This window comes from Lepisma saccharinum, chromosome 16 (assembly GCF_977018435.1).
Source record: "Lepisma saccharinum chromosome 16, izLepSacc3.1, whole genome shotgun sequence".
Taxonomy (NCBI): Eukaryota; Metazoa; Arthropoda; class Insecta; order Zygentoma; family Lepismatidae; genus Lepisma; species Lepisma saccharinum.
Window position 1 is genome coordinate 35,019,184 of NC_139244.1, and position 18,127 is coordinate 35,037,310.

An 18,127-nucleotide genomic window follows, 5' to 3' on the forward strand; every position below is an offset into this window, starting at 1 on the left:
TTTCAACAGGTGAATGGTTAACAAGAAAAGTATAGAGTTTATTATTAGCATCGTGTGCATTTCCTTCCTGCACTGTTCTGAGAGTTCAAGATGTTTATCAGAAGGCAAAACAAGAAAAAAATTGGCTGTCTTTTAACTGGTCGCTTTGTATCTGGTGTTAGTGTTTTGTAATCTTCAAAAGCAAAACAACCTTCTGAGGCGAGATTCAAAACAATGCCCTTTTCCTTCCCTTTAGGATGGATGAGTTATTGCTCTGGAGCCAGGAGACAAAACGAAAACACTGGCACCCGCTGCTTGCAGACACCACACTGCAATAACGGGAGGGAGGGGAAGGGGAGGGAAGTCGAACATGTGCTGGAGAGGCGCTAATGCAATTGTTGAAGAAAAGTCTTATCAGAAGTGTGATCATTCCTGGCCATGTTGCAGAAGGAAAGAAAAGGGGGGGGGAGGATCACTGCTTTAAGCTCTCTAATGCTGTCACCACAATGCTACTGACATACAAGCAACATTTTCAACGCAGATAGAAGCATTAAAAAAAGGAAACGGGCTGAATCGTGCATACCAGTTGCGGATTAATGAGCTCGGAAAGGGGAGATGGGTGACTTTTCTTTTTACTTGTAGTACGCTATGTTCGTAGAATTTACGTATCCAGGAGTCACTGCTTAATTGTACACCACAGAGGAATGAAGAGGGGACGATAGCTTTTCGCCTTTATGCTAATTGATTCTCTCTTCCACACGAGCAAGAAAGAGCAAATCCCCCTCCCAAGGAAATGAGAAAAAGTGATGGTAAAGTTCCCCCTGCACTTTGCACCATGACGGGTAACATATATAGGGGTGTGTGGAAAATGATGTGATCAGCACCACACTCTGGCCACCTTTACCCCCCTATTCTTCGATCTATTCCAATTTGGTTTGATTTGTTGTTTTAAGTCCACTTTATGCACAGTAAGGCTAATCGGGACTGGACCTACAGTTTAAAGAGGGATCCGAACCACTTGTGCCTCCACCGGGTATCGAACCCGGGACCCCTTGATTACAAGGCAACGCTATGCCAATTTGGAGGTGATGTGATCAGCACCATGCTTGGGTGGCCTTTACCCCCCAGGGTTTCCCCATGGTACCCATTTATTTGAGGCTAGGTGAGCTCCAGAGCCACTTTATGAGGCAGCTTAGATCACCCACCCCGGGAATCAAACCCAGGTTTCCAGTGCGGCAGTCAGGTGCCCTACTAAATAGGCGACCACGGCTTCCCAGCGAATAAGAAAAAGTAAATACATATATGCTCTTTTGGCCCAAATAACCATTTTAATGGTATTTAGATGTGCACTAAATTTGACTGCTTCCAGAGAATATTGCCACACCCCTCTATTATCCACTCACTTTTCCTGACTCCGTCACTGTACAACATGCGAGTCACATAATCTGTATAAAATAAACCGTTCTCTGCCCTAGGCAGAATAAATAATACATGTGTCCGAACTTTGCTTCCCCCTTCCCCCCAACAATTGATTTGACAATAATATTTTTCAGTGAGTAAAATATCGCTCATTTGCCCATAGAAAAAAAATCACTTTAGCTTATACATTTTCAGCTTCATTCTGATGACCAAATGACATAGCATTCGTGAAAAAACTTCAGATCAAAAATAATTTACAGTGAAATATAGACAATCCAATCGTATTTCCTTAGGAATCTAAATGACTTCCCATTAAAGAAGTAGTGCAGTTCTTATTCAGTATCAGATAGCAGAGGTTGGCAAACCCTTCTTATTAACGCTGCAGACAAGAAGAAAAAAATTCACAAATAAGCTCCCTCCCCAATTTTCTTTTTCGTTTCCGTCAACTACAAAGGATTCCCATAAATCTCTGTGAGCAAAGAAGCGAATGGTGATCAAATCCTGTTGTCAATTTTCCACTCGGAGGGAGGAGGGTGAACATCTGTTTTGTCCAAATTCTAAGAAAGCCACCATTTAGCAAGAATCGGTTTGGCAACAGTGTGCTTCTTGTCTGATCCTGAGGCAGAAGAATCGGCACATTCTATCTTTACTGGGAATGCAAAAAGTGCCGTTTTCCCTTCCTGTCCGTCAAGGAAGGTGCGACAAATGCAAGTTCTACATCCGGTGTCAACAGGCCCAACGCTACAAGCGATATTCCAGAATTTTTTTTTTCAAAAGCTGCCAACACTACCACTCTTATACATTGTTGTTATTTTTTTCCCAAGTAGTATAGGCCTATTTTTCAATCAAACTTTGCATGGTTCTAGGAATGTGTTACTGCTACATACTAAAGTGAGAATCATAGAACTTCAGACCTTCTGTAAACAAAAGCACGTGTACCCTAACAGTGTTGCAAACTTATGAAAAAAAATAATCCACATAGCTTACAAGGTGTAAAAACATTCCATTTGTCAACAGATGCGGAATAAGCAGTGTACGTATCTATCACTGATGACCTGTTGAAAGTTATTGAATGTATGTGAAAAAAAAGGTTAAAAATGTACATCTTGCCTGGTGGCCGACTTTCAGACTCATCACCGAAGTTCCGGCTCGGGTGTTATTTGTGAGTGTCTCTTCATCAATTTCATCTGACGATCACTCATACTCATCATCGGGATTAGCCAAAAGTGGAAGGAAAGCAACGCTAAATTAAAAAAATCAAATACAAAATTTACATCTTATCCCCCAGGAGTAAGATGGTTCCGTACCAAAGGATTAATTTTCTCTCATATTATACTAAAAAAAACCTTGCTAGAAGAATGTGACACATTGAGATGAATTACGTTTTGAAACCGGGGTCTCCTCATTAAATTTATTTCATGTTTGAAAGTGTTATGATTTATTATTATAGATAAAGAAAGTAAGCTAATACATATGATTTGATTGACTAAATTAATAATTATTAATTAGATAAAAATAATGGAAATAACTCATTTGGTTTGATTGATTTGCTTTATTTTATTTCCCCTCTTGTGCCACTTATGGCTAATTTGCGATGGGGATGAATGATGATGATATGATGACATCGATAAATGGACATTCACAAACATCCATGCCCAGGCCACGATTCGAACCCGGGACCCCTGGCATCGTAGCGTGATGTGCTAACCACTCCGTCACGGGGGCGGCTAACTAATTTGGAATTCAAATATCACCTACCCCTCATCGTCTCGTAACTAATGACAAAAGTGCGTGTCGATCTACACCTCAATGTCACACATTCCAGTATCTTCCAGAGTGTACTTCAACATCTCTAAAGTTACTTCATCCAAAAACACACTCGTATGTCCTTTTCATCCCGTTCAAAAATGCTGGATTATGCAGCAAAGACACCAAGGGAAACTAATCATTTAAAACGGCAACTTAGAGAAGTATAAAAGTAGGGAAAGAAGACTGTAAAAGATATAAATATTTTGAGGCAGTCACATTTTATTATACGCTACATATAAAATAAAATGCATATTTGGGGGTGAATTTTTAAATATTGTCACATTTTTCTTCTCTCTTGTTGAGAGGTGTTCATTTTAAATCAACCTCCCTCACCCTACGGCCTGCCCTCCTTCACCCGCAAAAGTATTCCGGAGTGTGAGGATGTCACCACACGGATGGTAAACACCTCTGGATTATAGATAGACTCCTGTGTCTCACCCCCTACCCCATCCTCGGAGGATCGTCACTGACAATGTGAAATCACACTATCATATGCCGACATTCGACATACCACTTCCGTTTCTGTACTTGACTTAGTGAGAAGTATTGAGGTTGGCAACAGCCTAATAACGGATTTCTTCCGCATCATGTAGTCCGTTCTATGAAAGTAAGCTAATGGAAGAAGAATGTGTAAATTACATTGCATTATACATTTTAAAATATATTTTCATTAAAGGTTTCTGTCTATAATAATAATACATGGTTATTGTATAAATTACAATCGATCACGTGAACAGTAAGAAAATAGCGCCAGTTTCGAACATGGCGACTTCCATGCGTGCAGGAAGGTCTCCCGTGTTTTCAGAGTAGTCTTTCAGAAATACAGCCGTTTGAAAAGTGGCAAGAAGCAGGTTGTTCTTAACGTTTATGTGACGTTGTTTCGGTGCTATCCTGAGCAAGCAGTGAAGTTGGTGTCCAAGTGTAATTGTGTGTCTGCGTCTTTGTATTTTCGGTGTGGTGAAAGAAAGGAAAACGACTGGTCAAGTTGTGATTCCCGCGAAAAAAAACACGTTGTTGCTCGTATAAACAAGTACACCGATTTTGAGAAGCGCAATACAACGCGAGGTGCTTTCGTATTCTTTCAATCAAAGAGCCGTCCTGTCCACTGTGGGGAAGATGTTGATAGTGATGATTGATGACGATCTCCCCAATTTTAGCAGTCGACGTTAAATCGCCTCTTGTGCCACGTTGAGTTCCTTTTTGGGAAGCAAATTTGACAGACCGTACTCTGACAGGATGATGTCTAGCGCCGAAAATGCCTCAAGTTCAAAAAGGAACTGCTGAATCAAGGTAAGAAAATACATTACTTGCATGAGACGTGCGTAAATAATGTGCTTATTATAGTCTTCTTGTTTTCTAGTGCACAAGAAACAGAGAGAAAGATAAACAATCTCCTTTTATTCCCCGGCTTATCTTTGTTTAGCTTCTGCTAAAACTGGCGGTATATTTGTTGCACAAAGGAGAAAACAATACTCTACATGTCAACAATATTGGGCAATAATTTGGTGGAAGAGGAAGCAATGAAACCAAAAGGCTTGAATTTACTGAAACGAATCTCTCACTCTCTTGTACGTATAACTTTGGCGCTGTCATACTGAGAGAGGAGGGGGGAAGGGGGATCTGTTAACCCAGTGTCAGATAAATGGGACTTTTGGCGTAGAAAAATATGTTCATTCTTGAACAAGAACACGTATTTAATCACTTCTAGAAAATTTATTATACTTCAATGTGTAGATTATCAGTTAAAATAAAAAGAAGTTTTTCCATGTTACGTAAAATTAAAGGTTGCGAGTGAGCAGCATATGATGGCCGCGTCATCCACAAACAGCTGGCGCGGAGTGATACATTACTCAAAGTGAGACGGTTGTTTACAGAAGGTCGGAAGGTTCGTGATTCTTACTTTACATTTTTCATTCACTTTGGTCAATTGTGGTGGGTACAAGGGTGTGCTGAATACAATCTTTCAAAAATAAATGTTGATATTTCAAAACCAACATTTCAGTTGAGATCGTGCTTTCTTTACAAATATCTAATACTTCCTTTATGATGCATTTGTAACAACTCTGCAATGATTTGTGGGGTGCTGAATTTAATTCTGTTTATCATTGACAAATGTTGTGTTCAACAAGTGCCAATTTCTCTGGATGATTTTTTTTTTTTTTACATAAGCATTACCACCATTGCAAACAACGCAATGAGCTCTGGTAAAATCTTAACTTCTCTCTCTATGTGTCCTATCACTCAATTATTGGTGATTTTTAACAGCGTGCCTTCTAGAATTTAAAAATTCATTTACCCACCTTTCATGAGGATCTTGAGGATCTGTGTCAAGCAGAACAGAGTTCACTGAATTCCACTCAATCATGACATCTTTACAGCTTCCTGCTCGGGTCAGGCTGTAGATCTTCATTTCCAGAGGACTGTGAGGACCTCGCAAATTTACCTAATTAGAGACAATAAAGAAAATGTATATTATTAACAGCACAAATACAATGCTTTATTAGATTGAGGATCCTACCCCTCATATTCATAGATTTTGATACTTTTATCAGCTTAGCCCACGTGATGCATATTTTAGGCAATATTAACTTTAAAATTAAATTAGGGTTTAAAGTACCGACATAAAATTCCAAGTATTCCTTGAAGAACCCGAATAGTTTATTGAACTCCTTAATAAATATTTTTTGAGGTGACTGCAGTGCAGAAGTTGCATATTTAGACATTTACTTTTTAAAAACAATATGGCATGCAGATGATCCATAAAGGTTATAGCAAAATGGCAGAATTTTGCACTAAATTGTAATATATTTATAGGTATATCAGATCGATACAATAATTGGCAATTTTACCAATAAAATGATAAGCCAATATCAGCCAATACCAATAGAGTACAGATTAATCTGCTCCATCCGTAAATTACATTATTAATTTTAAGGTTAAATTTTGGAGTGACGACATTTTAACAAGTTCCGTCAAGTTCAGGATCATCTACAAAACAACACCTCCTATGAGCATGCAAGCTGTTTAAATAGTTACAACAATTATATCCTCCATTTTGGGGGGAAAGGGGGAGGGAGGGTGTCCCAATGTTAAATGGTTTTTCTATAGAGCGGTACAAGTCTGTGCCAAGATAATTCAAATGGAAGAATCCAAAAAACAATAAAATTAAACAACAGATATATATTGGGATGTGAGCATGTAAAAAACTGGAAAAAATATAACTTATTAGTACACGTTTTAATACAGTGGAGACATGGTTTTGCATTGCAGGGTTTTACATTCTCCGGCATTATACATTTAACCCTTTTGGTTCTAAGATAGTAGCATGCCATAAAATTTTCCAATATTTCCACCGTGGTCACTGGAAAAAAAAACATAAAATCAAGGTTTTCCATATAAACAGTGATACTTTCTCTTATTAGGCTTGGGAACTTCCAGATAATTATACAGGGTGGCACGAGTCACTTTACACTTTGAAAATTACAGTCATTTTATTATCTTTAATACATACATCACTTTTTGTATTCAAAATGTTTTCCTTCTGTTTTAACACATAGCTGGAGTCAGTCTGGAACACACCGAGGTGCATCCGTAACAGTACCTCCGATTCAAATGTCTCGTAGATTGTAAATACCTTTATGTGATGGTGGATTACCCATGAAATGTTCTCTCAAGACTTTCTAAACAGCAGATACACTGAACAATTTTTCAAAGTGAACATTCTTTCTTCTATGGTAAACAAGAAGGAGACAGGAACAATAACACACGATGGCAATTGAAATGAACTGCTATACTCAGCGACAGTCTTTTGTTTGTTTGTTTCCTTACCAATCGTTGTGTAAGAAACAACCTGAAAACTTCCATTATCAGAGATACCAAACAACACCACTGGTAAAATACTGATGTCAAATTATAAGCATTAATTTCATGACATTACTACAGATACATTTATTGTTTCATGAGTGTAAAGTGACTTTAGTGCCACCTAATGGTTGAGGTGTTTACATTTATTCCATCAAGAAAACCACAGAAGGTATTAGAAACAGACTCAAATTCAGAATCGAAGTACACATTTGGTCAACACCTGAAGAATTTGAAAACACCTATATCCCTGGCAGATTTTTACTTCATGTTTTTACATGTTCTTTGGAAATTCTTACCGTTATTTTGCATTCTCTCCTAGCGGGTGGATCAGGGTCCACAGTCTTGTGATATTTATCAGAGGCCAATTGTTGTTGCTCAAACGAGATCTTCTGTTCAGGCTCCAGTTCCGCATGTTGCAATCTAATGCTGTGATTTTTCTGAAATTATAAGTAAAGTGCATTATTAACAAAGTGGGAAATTGTGGCATTTGTTCATAAATTAAAGCTTATATCTTGAAGTATATAGTCAAACCCCGATTTTACGTTTTTCAGGGGCACGTAAATAAAAACACTGGAAAGCATAAGGGAGAGGTGAAACTCAAGTGTCAGTAAGAAAGGACTACTATGACAAATCAGCATTGGGCATACATGCCCACACACAAATAACCACAGGCCAACCTAAGTACAAGGGCCATTAGGTTGGCATCAGGGAAAGCTTGTGAGAGCTATTTTCCCAGAAACTTATACCCCCCACCCCCAATTAGAATCATGGGTCATGTTTACCAACCAGTTGTCACTCATGGGAGGGGTAGAAATGCTTTATTTATAAAGAACCAACCATTGTTAGGCTAACAGTAGCCATTTTGGAGAACAAAAACCATGTGCTCCAAATCACATGTTTACTAAACCTTTTATTCTTTACTGAAAATCAGAGATAACACTCACCCATAGGTAAAATAATGCCTAATTTATTAAAAGTAAACTCATTTGCAATTATCTGGCATAACTAAGCCAGAAAAGCTGAAAAAACACTTTTGTTTATACTTTTTAAGCAATTGATAACTCTGCCATCTGGTGGGAGAAAGTGGCAATTCTCCCAAAGACAAGGAAAGATCTCAAAGGACTCCAGCTGGCCAATGAGAAGCCGTCAAGGCTGTGACGTCACAGAGGAGACTTTCAGATGGCCTATTGTGTTCTGAGCTTGCTATTCAAGCTCACTTGTATTACAGACCCACCTGAGAGCAGGTCTCCTGGAGGTTGCTGGTAAAATCCAGTGTGTGAATGGCCACCTGTGCCAGCAACAAAGGATACATAAAGGGAAAAGGGATCTAAGGTCCTGTTACAGTAAACACAGGCCTAAGTGTGTGTGACCAAGTGGGATATTGTGTCCACAAGTGCATTTAAGGATCCCAGTGAAAATTCAGCAAAATAGCGAGTTTTGTGTCCCTCATCCCATGTGGAAATCCAGACCACATGGTCGGCAGAACTGACGCCATAGAAGCATCCATAGGATATCAGAGAATATCCAAGTTGTTCTTAGCCATCCATCCAAGAAAAGCCAGGAAAACTCATTTATCACTCCCCCAAAGCCTTTGTTACACCAAGGAAGCACATAATATTAATTTTTTAGTGTGGTGTACCCCAAAATTGTCCATGTGTCGGGATGTGGCAATAAAGAGTGAAATAGTGTGTGTACGGCCCCAGGTATGATTGATATAGTGTGAAAACGGCTGATATGTAAGTACAAAATCTTTTGTATATCTTTTTTATGTCATGTACAGTGAAGTGCTCATGTTTGGTGGCAGCTATGCCACAAGCGGTGTTCTTTTCAATGAATAAATATGTCGTTTAAAGGTGTCTGACCTTCTATCATTTTAGTGAATCATAAGCCTATTAAGCCCTCCTCTACTTACCGATTATTAAAGTTAGGCTAAAGTTCGTCTGTTGCTTAACAGATATCTCAGGGGATATCTGTTACTATACGGAACACCACACGTGGAATAGGGTCTGCGTGTGGCAGCGTAAAGCGTGGTTCTCTTTTGTTTTTGCTGTTTTTGATATATTATATATTTAAAGTTAACCTTTTGTAAAACCAACTTTAAAGCAACATAATATAAACAAGCACCCCCCCCCAAAAAAAAAAACATCCCCTCTTACTACACAATCGACTTGTTAGGGGGTATATTGTGTCAAAAATTATTTAACAATTGGAAATAAGTATGATAATGAATGTCTAAGGACAAAAGCAAGACGTGCTGTGAAAGTCAATAATGGATTAACGGGATCCACTTTCGAAGGTAGGAATGGTGGATGACTGCTTCTAACTGCCACCTATTAGGTTCAGTTTATGCATCTGATCCTGTGAAATCTCAGTTTACTCTGTAAATTGGTAATTAGTTGCTATTTTTAGAAGTCCTGGGTAATTGGAGGGGTGATCATTTATAGCTGGACGCCAAGCATCTTTATATACTGTAATCAAAATGTCCTGAAGATGTGCAGAATGGTTCAGATTCCACTTTGAGCTGCATATGTATCCAGTCCTGATCAGCATGAAGAACAAAACAAGCTTTGTTAAACTTACGCATTTTTAAACGTCACAATAAATTATCAGTGACACGCACAGGATTTTCGAAAGGGTTATGGGGTTACGTATACTTTTTATAATAGTCGGCCCTCACTTTGCCATCTTTTCCTGCATTTGATGTTTCTTCTTTTTTTAGAAATACTGGCTTATGACTCCAATCACCCCCTTTGGGCATGCCACTGATTGTTATTTACATCCGTTAATTGACGATTTATTATTGGATTAGGAAGTCTTGCGGAGGGCAAACACCCCTTCCACCAATAGTTTCCCTGTAAATAAAGTGTTCCCTTTCATACAGTTAATACAAAAATCAAGCTTCTTAAGAGGCACATCAGAATATGTTTCATTGCACATAATAACTAAGAACATTGATTATTTATTATTATAAATAGTATTATTATATTTTCACTTTTCAGTGTTATTTTTGTCAATACTTTGTTTTAGTTCAGTACAATTTTGTGAATAAATACCATTGTGAAAAATAAATAATTAATCTTTCCTTCTAGTGACAGCTGTTAAAAAACAACACAAACTCTTTCCAAACTTACCTTCCAACCCAATTATACATCTGATACTTTACCTCCACTTCAGGTGCATGAAAAAATACTTATCGCTCAAAAGTGACACTGACAATGTGTGATCACATAATGATTATAAAAATTTTAAATAATTTTCCTACAGTTGGTTCATAATTTATGCACACATTATGAAAGCACAATGAACAAAACAGCCATACCTTTGATAGGTAACTCTCTTCAGCACATTCTGCAATCTTTTTCTGAATTAACCACTGATTGACATTTACTTCATTTGGGTGTCTGCTAGGTTTCAAAGAATGTACTATTAATTCCATGGAGACCACGCTGTGAACAACTGAATAAACCTTCAAAATAAAAAAATATAACAAATTAGATAAAGCTTGAGAGTTATAATAAAACAAAAACTACAATGTGATTATCACTAAATCAGGCTGATAACAATATTATATGTAATGATTCCAATTATCTTAAAAGTTTCTTCTCTATACCAATTACAATACACAAAATTCAGTACTTTTAAAACTATTTGCAGTGATTAAATTTATGATCAAACATGAATATTACTTATATTTTAGGCATTATACAATACTGTACCGATATTGTACATGTGAATCAATTATTGGTTGCTACTGAAAAAGTACCTTCTAACAAAAGATTTATGCCACATGCTGGCAGAGAACAAAAAGAAACAGCACAAAACATCAAAAACTTAGGTTCAAGCAAAGTTCCCCTCATCTTCCAACTGTTTCGTCCCTGAGAGGGAGTCAAAAGCTTGAACCTAAGTTCTCAATGTACGAGGGTTATTTTTTAAGTAAGGTCAGTTTTGCAATAAAAACGAAGTAAGTAAATGTTTCTCAAAACACCATTTATTTTCTGAATTTACATACGCTTCTCTATTTTTCTACATAATTTCCTTACCGGTTTAAACATTTATCGTAACGAACGATGACTTTTTGGATACACTCATCATAGAACTCTGCTGCCTGTGATGATAGCCAGTTACTCACGATCGTTTTCACTTGTTCGTCAGTGTGTCAATGCTTGCTGCCCAGGAAGGTCTTCAGATGGCAGAAGAGGTGGTAGTCGCTAGGCACAAGGTCTGTTTAAAATTGCATTTGAGCGTGAGAATGAGTGCGCGCGCAGGCTCCCGGCAGCATCATGGCAACTGTGTTTTGGGACAGGCAGGGTGTTTTGTTAGTGGACTTTTTGCCGCAAGGAACAATTAACTCAGCTTCCTTGAGTAAATGGCTATCATCACAGGCGGCAGAGTTCTATGATGAGTGTATCCAAAAAGTCATAGTTTGTAAACCGGCAAGGAAATTTAGTAGAAAAATAGAGAAGCGTATGTAAATTCAGAAAATAAAAGGTTTCGTGACAAACATTTACTTACTTCGTCTTTATTGCAAAACTGACCTTACTTACAAAATAACCCTCGTATTTGGTGCTGTTTCTTTTACTTCTCTATCCACAAGATAAAATCAGATTTCTCCACCTTCTAATAGATATATTCTAAAATAAAACTGCATAGATGTGAACAGAGGAATAACATAATAGTTTGCCCATCACTACTTTACAATACATCACCACATTAAGATTGATAAAAGCACTGATAAACTTGTCATCTCTGACACCGATATCATCAGTGCCAGAAATCAATGGGGGTCTATGGCACAGCTGCACAGCATGGAGAGGAATGCATGCTTTTTTTGCTTTAGTCTTATCACCTGGAAGTATATTTTACAGGAAAATTGGGAGATCTTTTTAGGCCGGAGCAATAAACTGCCAGCTAGAATAATGCACCATGAAGTTGGGAAGGCTGTACAGCGATATGCCCTCAGTGGTGATGGTGGCATCCATCCCCTGCTTTGGCCCAATTTCCCCCTAAAACAGAATGCTGAATGCAGGAAAAGATTGCAAAATATGGGGCTAATTGCTACCACGATACATCAATGTGTCCACAGACTTGTCATGCACATTGTTTACATTGTGTATCAGATTAATGAAAATGCCAGAGCAAAATTTTAGTTCCAGTCAATCGCTGGTTGGGTCAGAGAGGAGGATGGTATTTTCAAGTGGAGTACTTTCATTATGAGTACATTTAAATGATATTATGACAATAATGGAAGCGATGGGGAATACACCAGCGATTTTTGCAAAGAACTTGCCTTTCACAAAACTGAAAGAAAAGCATTCCACATGGTACTTGAAAGCAGTTGTATTTATCTAAAATAAAGAGTTTTTTTCCTTCATTGGCTTCTCGAGATTTTCCTGTTTAGATGCAACCAGAATAGTCTTTCATGTCTCTTGCAGCAGTATTTATGTTGAAGCAATAAACACAAGAGATCAAATTTTCTGCTCGAAACAGGAGTCACCTCCCCCCCCTGCAATTTTCTCTGATCAATGTGGACTCATATTTCAGCAGTGCATGTGCAAAATACATATTGGTGTTGGTATTGTCACTGATCAAGACATGGAAGTTACCCTACACTGTCAAGACATGTATTATTATTTTTCACCACTTGTTGTCTTACCTCCATAAAAGTAATATGAAAATTAAGTATTTTGTGAATTAGATCTGAAATGACATAAGCAAGTCATAACATCAGAAAGGCAGAAAGACTAATGAAGAATAATAAAAGTCTTTATTTTTGTATTCATATCACGAACACAGTTGTAACTATCAACGTTTATCAGCTACAACGTAAATTTAGAAGCTGAACTGCCTATTAGAACAGCTTACTCGTACACAGATGTACGGCATTAGTCATCATTAATTTTATGACACAATATTTCTACAAATAGTCTGTATTGTTGTTACTATTATGAATATAAAGGAATAATTTATATACCCTGATTTTCTAAATTAAATATCTAAGTATGGAGATGTTTTTCCAAGACAAAATCCATGGCCATCACCAGGTTCTATACATGAAAATATTTCATTGAAAAATGCAATTTTACATCAGGACTTGATTGGTACTGGCAGAAATATTATATCAACCCATCTCTAACAGAAATTTTTAATTAGTAAAACTATTTCAAATAACTCAATATTTTTGCAAACAACCATCAAGTCTATGTTCTTTTGCAAACCTGCGTATTTTCTGTTATCCAGAAAATATAGTTTTTCAAAGGGTAGTATCTAACAAAATAATCACAATGCAAAAGGAAAAAAGTATTGGTTGACAGGTAAAAAAATAATTGTATGATATACATATATCAAAACTAAAAACAAGGGTTACTTACCCTTCCAAACACATTTTTCCTTTCAATCAACCACTTGAATGTATCCAGATCCCCAGCACACCAGTGGCCTTTGTTGCTTCTAACAACTGATGGACGAATGCCTGCCAGGACACACTCAAAAGCTTGGGCTGGAATCTCCATCAACTGCTTCTTTACATCGTCATCTCCAATATCATAAAGTTTAGATGCACACATTTCTTCAGTGTTGCCATAATCCATAAAAAATACCTAAAATAAATACATTTATATTTTGATATATTAATTTAATACTACAGCTACTGCAGAATCAGGGCCAGTGGAAGGATAGGGGGCAAAATTTGAAGAGAACAAAAAAAAAATAAGCCTATTGAAAACTTGAAAGTTATAATATTGTATTATGTTATTAACTTGGAAGTTAATATACGCCGACCCACCATTTTGAAGGAACATAGTAGTCTCACTTTAAAACCACTGAGTGCCATAAGGTGGGAAACCAGATTCGATACCTGAACTCCATTAAGATATCAAGAGGGAGAGGTCTATGATGCTCTCCTTCAAATAAGTGGTGCAAAAAAACTGTCAACATGGTCAAACATGAGGCTTAGTGTATTGCACACCAGTTGTGTGGTTTTACATTCCTTTGCTCACTAGTTATCTGGTATTACTTTTTACTCCACGTAATGTAATGAGCAAAACTCTTCAAAACATTAATCTACGATTTGTTAGATGCTGTTAAATGGTTTCTTGCTTTGAAAAAACCAGGAGTGATGCCTGGGGGCATCCCGGTTTATGAGGAAGAATTGGCATCAAATTTAGATATAGATGATCCAAAGATAGGCAACACTGTACAGGGCCGAAATCGAAAGAAGAATCAGTTTCAGTATGATGAAACTGTTGAAGATCCACAAAAATGGTACGAAGTTGATTTTTATTATCAGGTTCTAGACGATTATTTTAGCTCTAAGAAAAAGATTTGAGCAGCTTAAACATCATAGTGAATTTATCAATTTCCTTTATGATATTAGTAAGCATAAAGACATGCCATCTGATCTTTTGTCGGAAATGTGTAGAAAACTTGCCGAAATTTCACACATGAAGGTTACTGAATTAAAAGATAAACTATAATTGCTTTAGTCTATAATAAAACCATTACTCCAAAGGAGACCTTAAACTGATAAAGGGTCATGATTTTGCACCTAATGAGAGTGTAGAACTTCAAATTTATTAACTTTGTCGGTTACTGTGGCAAGTGGCGAAAGAAGTTTTTCTTTTTTGTTTGGAAATTGAAGCTAATAAAATACTAGATATATATTCGGTCAATCATGTCTGAAACACGCTTGTTTCTATTTTATGCAAGATAGCATTATACGAAAAAGAATATTACATACAAAGGTAAAGTTCCCTGTGCATATAGCACCATGTCATGAAGACACATTTAGGGGATGTGGGGGTAGGGCCACACATTCTCGATCTCGACCATTTTGGAGGTGATGTGATCAGCACCACTCTCTGGCCATCTTTACCTCCCAGGGATTCCCCCAGGTACCCATTAATTTGAGGCTGAGTGAACCCCAGGGCCGCTTTATGCAGGAACAATGCAGGAAAGAACTCCGACCTTAGATCACCCACGTGGGAGGTCCGGGAATATTACATTTTAAAAATCCAATTATATATCACAGACCTACGACAGTAAATATATGAAGTCAAGCCTTCATTTCTTTCCTAATACTTGTTACATTTCAGATAGGTTTAAAAGAGAGAGAAAGAGAGAGAGTTTTTATAAAATATAATAATAATATAAAATTATTCTAGTTTTTGTACTTTTAACCACTGTTATTTTTTAAACAGATTTACCTACGTTTCGGAGGCTGAATCTGCCTCCGTCTTCAGGGTAGCGTGTAGTCTGTTAGATCATATAAATGGTTGCCTTGGAGGATTATTCTTGGTGGCCTAGGCTCCACCACGTCTGTCAGTCACAAGGACCTCTATATACAAAAGGTTGCAATCTGGGACAGTCCAGTCCCCGGAGATCAAGGTGGAAACCTAACGGTGCCACACGAAGCCTTGATCGTGACCTTGACATGGTCATCTGACAAAGTGGAGCCTAGGCCACTGATAATCCTACCTGGCAACTTTTTGTATATAGAGGTCCTTGTGACTGACAGACGTGGTGGAGCCTAGGCCACCAAGAATAATCCTCCAAGGCAACCATTATATGACTACACGCTACCCTGAAGACGGAGGCAGATTCAGCCTCCGAAATGTAGGTAATCTCTTTAAAAAATAATAGTGGTTAAAAGTACAAAAACTAGAATGAATAAATCACCACTGATTAGCTACAAAGAAGAATATAAAATTAGTGTTACATTTTATAAAGATTGACTGTGGTCGAGCGTGATATCCTTTTGTGCTTAATAGTATAGTCTCATTATTTATTTTATAGTAGGGATGGGACCGATTAATCGGTACTCTATCGGTATCGGTCGATATAGGCATATCGGTTTATCGGTAAAATTACCGATTATTTTACCGATCCGATATATCGATAAATATCTGATAGTTTAGTGCAAAATTCCGCCATTTTTGTTGTAATTTTTATGGATGATCTCTATGCCCTACTTTTTTAAAAAGTAAATGTCTAAATATGCAATTTCTCTTGCACTGCAGTCACTTTGAAACACACATTTTTTAAGGTCAATGAACCTTTCAGGTTCTTCTGGGACCATTTCTAATTTTATATCGGATCGGTAGAATATTGGTTATCGGTATCGGTAAATTTTATATCGGTACTTTATCGGTATCAGCCAAAATTTCATATCGTCCCATCCCTATTTTATAGTTTGATGTTTTACTTAGGAATATGATTATTTCCCGTTATTGCATAATGATGAGATGGGGGGGGGGGGGATTCAAAAGGGAGCAACATCAGCCACCACTGTCAAGGGTGGCAAAATGACTAGCACTGGCCCTGTGCAGAATATAGGGTACATTATAATAAAATCTACCAAATTATGATTATATAATGACATTTCTTGTAATTTTCAGGCCTCATGCTCAACAAAACTGTGAAATTTAGATTTAGATTTATATCATGCAACTGAAGTTCCAAAATATTTTCATATAAAATGACAATATAGTTACAAATCATCTTTTCGTTCACACAGATCACACTTTAGAAGGAAGTTTAAGAAAGTTACATGAAAAAAGACAAAACCTTTACCTTTTTATTTTAAGCATTTAGTTTCCACTTTCACACAAAACAATTAATGTTCTAAACATGTAATAAAACCAAAGCACACCAGTCACACGGACACTCACCCAAGCTCTAACTTAGCAGCAGAACTCTCACGAAGAGTAATAAACCTTTAGCTGCTCTATCTATGTACATCTATGCATAAATGACAACTGTTTAAATCTATGCACATATAGTGTAAGTAGTAACACTATGGTGGGAGAGATACAGTATGGTAGGGAAATACGTTACTGTACAGCGAGGTTTGAAATCAGGAAGGGGGAAGGGTTCTTTACATGTATGTAAGATCTCCCTCAACATTTCATGTAGGAGTTGAATAGAATGACTATTGATTTATCTATGTTGCTTCGCTATTCTGTTACTTTTGGTTATTCAGAAAGATGATGTTGAATGGTGGTAACATGAAATGGATGAAAGGACAAACACAAACATATCTGGACGACACAATACGAGTCCCACAAGAGCATTATACTGGTCATGAGTCCAGATGACAAGCCTTGCTAGTTTGCCAAATTCAGTTCAGGGTGTACTAAATGGAAGTGACTGACATTTGGGTGTCTCAAGAACAGGGTCACAGATTTTGATAGACGAGTGATAGTTGAAGTCTCCCTAAAGCAAGGGTTACCACAGATGCATCTGATGAGGATGTAAATATGGTTGGAAGAGTTGCAGGTCGCTTCGAGCGGAGGGTAAAGCTACCCGAAGTGGTCAATATATAAAACCCATGATGCAACAGCAGGATATCACCAAGCAGTTACGGGGTAATGTGAAGTCAGCACAAGGACCCCCCCCGTCATAGTTGTAGATTTACATGACCAGGTGATGCTACTCATTTGTAGCTTCCCAATTTTCCCACCATTCCCATACACAGGTCGAAATCTCAGGAGACTCAAACATGTGCACATCCTGCAGCTGAAGCCCAAAGCATAACACCTTCGACCGCAAAACCACGGTGCGGGATGGAGTCAATATGTAGGGTGAAGGAAATGATGCAATCGTGCCCCTCGATCCAAATCTATTAGCAGGGCAATGTTGAGATTTGAAAGAAAGGTAGGAAGCAGGGAATGGGGGTATCTCAAGAAAAGACCATTATAGCAAACAAAAATAGTTAAAAAACAAAAAAAAGTAATGTGCATAGTGTATTCACATCAACTGTATGTGCAACTTACCTGGACGAGCAGTTCTTTGTCCTGTCTTGGCAAGATGCTCTCCACCCTAGCTCTATAGTAATTCGTGCCTGAATCTTCTGTGTAAGGTGCAATGTACATCTGACCTACATGGATTGGTCCTTGAATAGGCCTCAGCTCAGCTTCATTGGTTCTGTTTAAAACCTGATCCATCCACAATAACAAGTTAATAGTTGCATCGTCTTTATAATTTGCCCAGAAGTGTCCTGGATCTATTACCTATGAATGGTAAATGCAGCCATCAATAGCTATAGTAGAACAACAGTGCA

The 18,127-nt window shown here is 37.6% G+C and overlaps 1 protein-coding gene across 1 annotated transcript in view; it reads right to left on the bottom strand.

Moving 5' to 3' along the window:
- Positions 1-18,127, bottom strand: part of spn-E (tudor domain containing 9 protein spindle E) — a 114,986-nt gene that overhangs the window by 21,739 nt on the left and 75,120 nt on the right. Inside the window, exons 17-21 of the mRNA XM_083137970.1 lie at positions 17,841-18,077; positions 13,440-13,667; positions 10,391-10,537; positions 7,368-7,508; positions 5,508-5,650 (exon numbers count right to left, since the gene is read on the bottom strand). Of these exons, the coding sequence (XP_082994096.1) occupies positions 5,508-5,650; positions 7,368-7,508; positions 10,391-10,537; positions 13,440-13,667; positions 17,841-18,077 (896 nt within the window). The remainder of the gene's footprint in view (positions 1-5,507; positions 5,651-7,367; positions 7,509-10,390; positions 10,538-13,439; positions 13,668-17,840; positions 18,078-18,127) is intronic.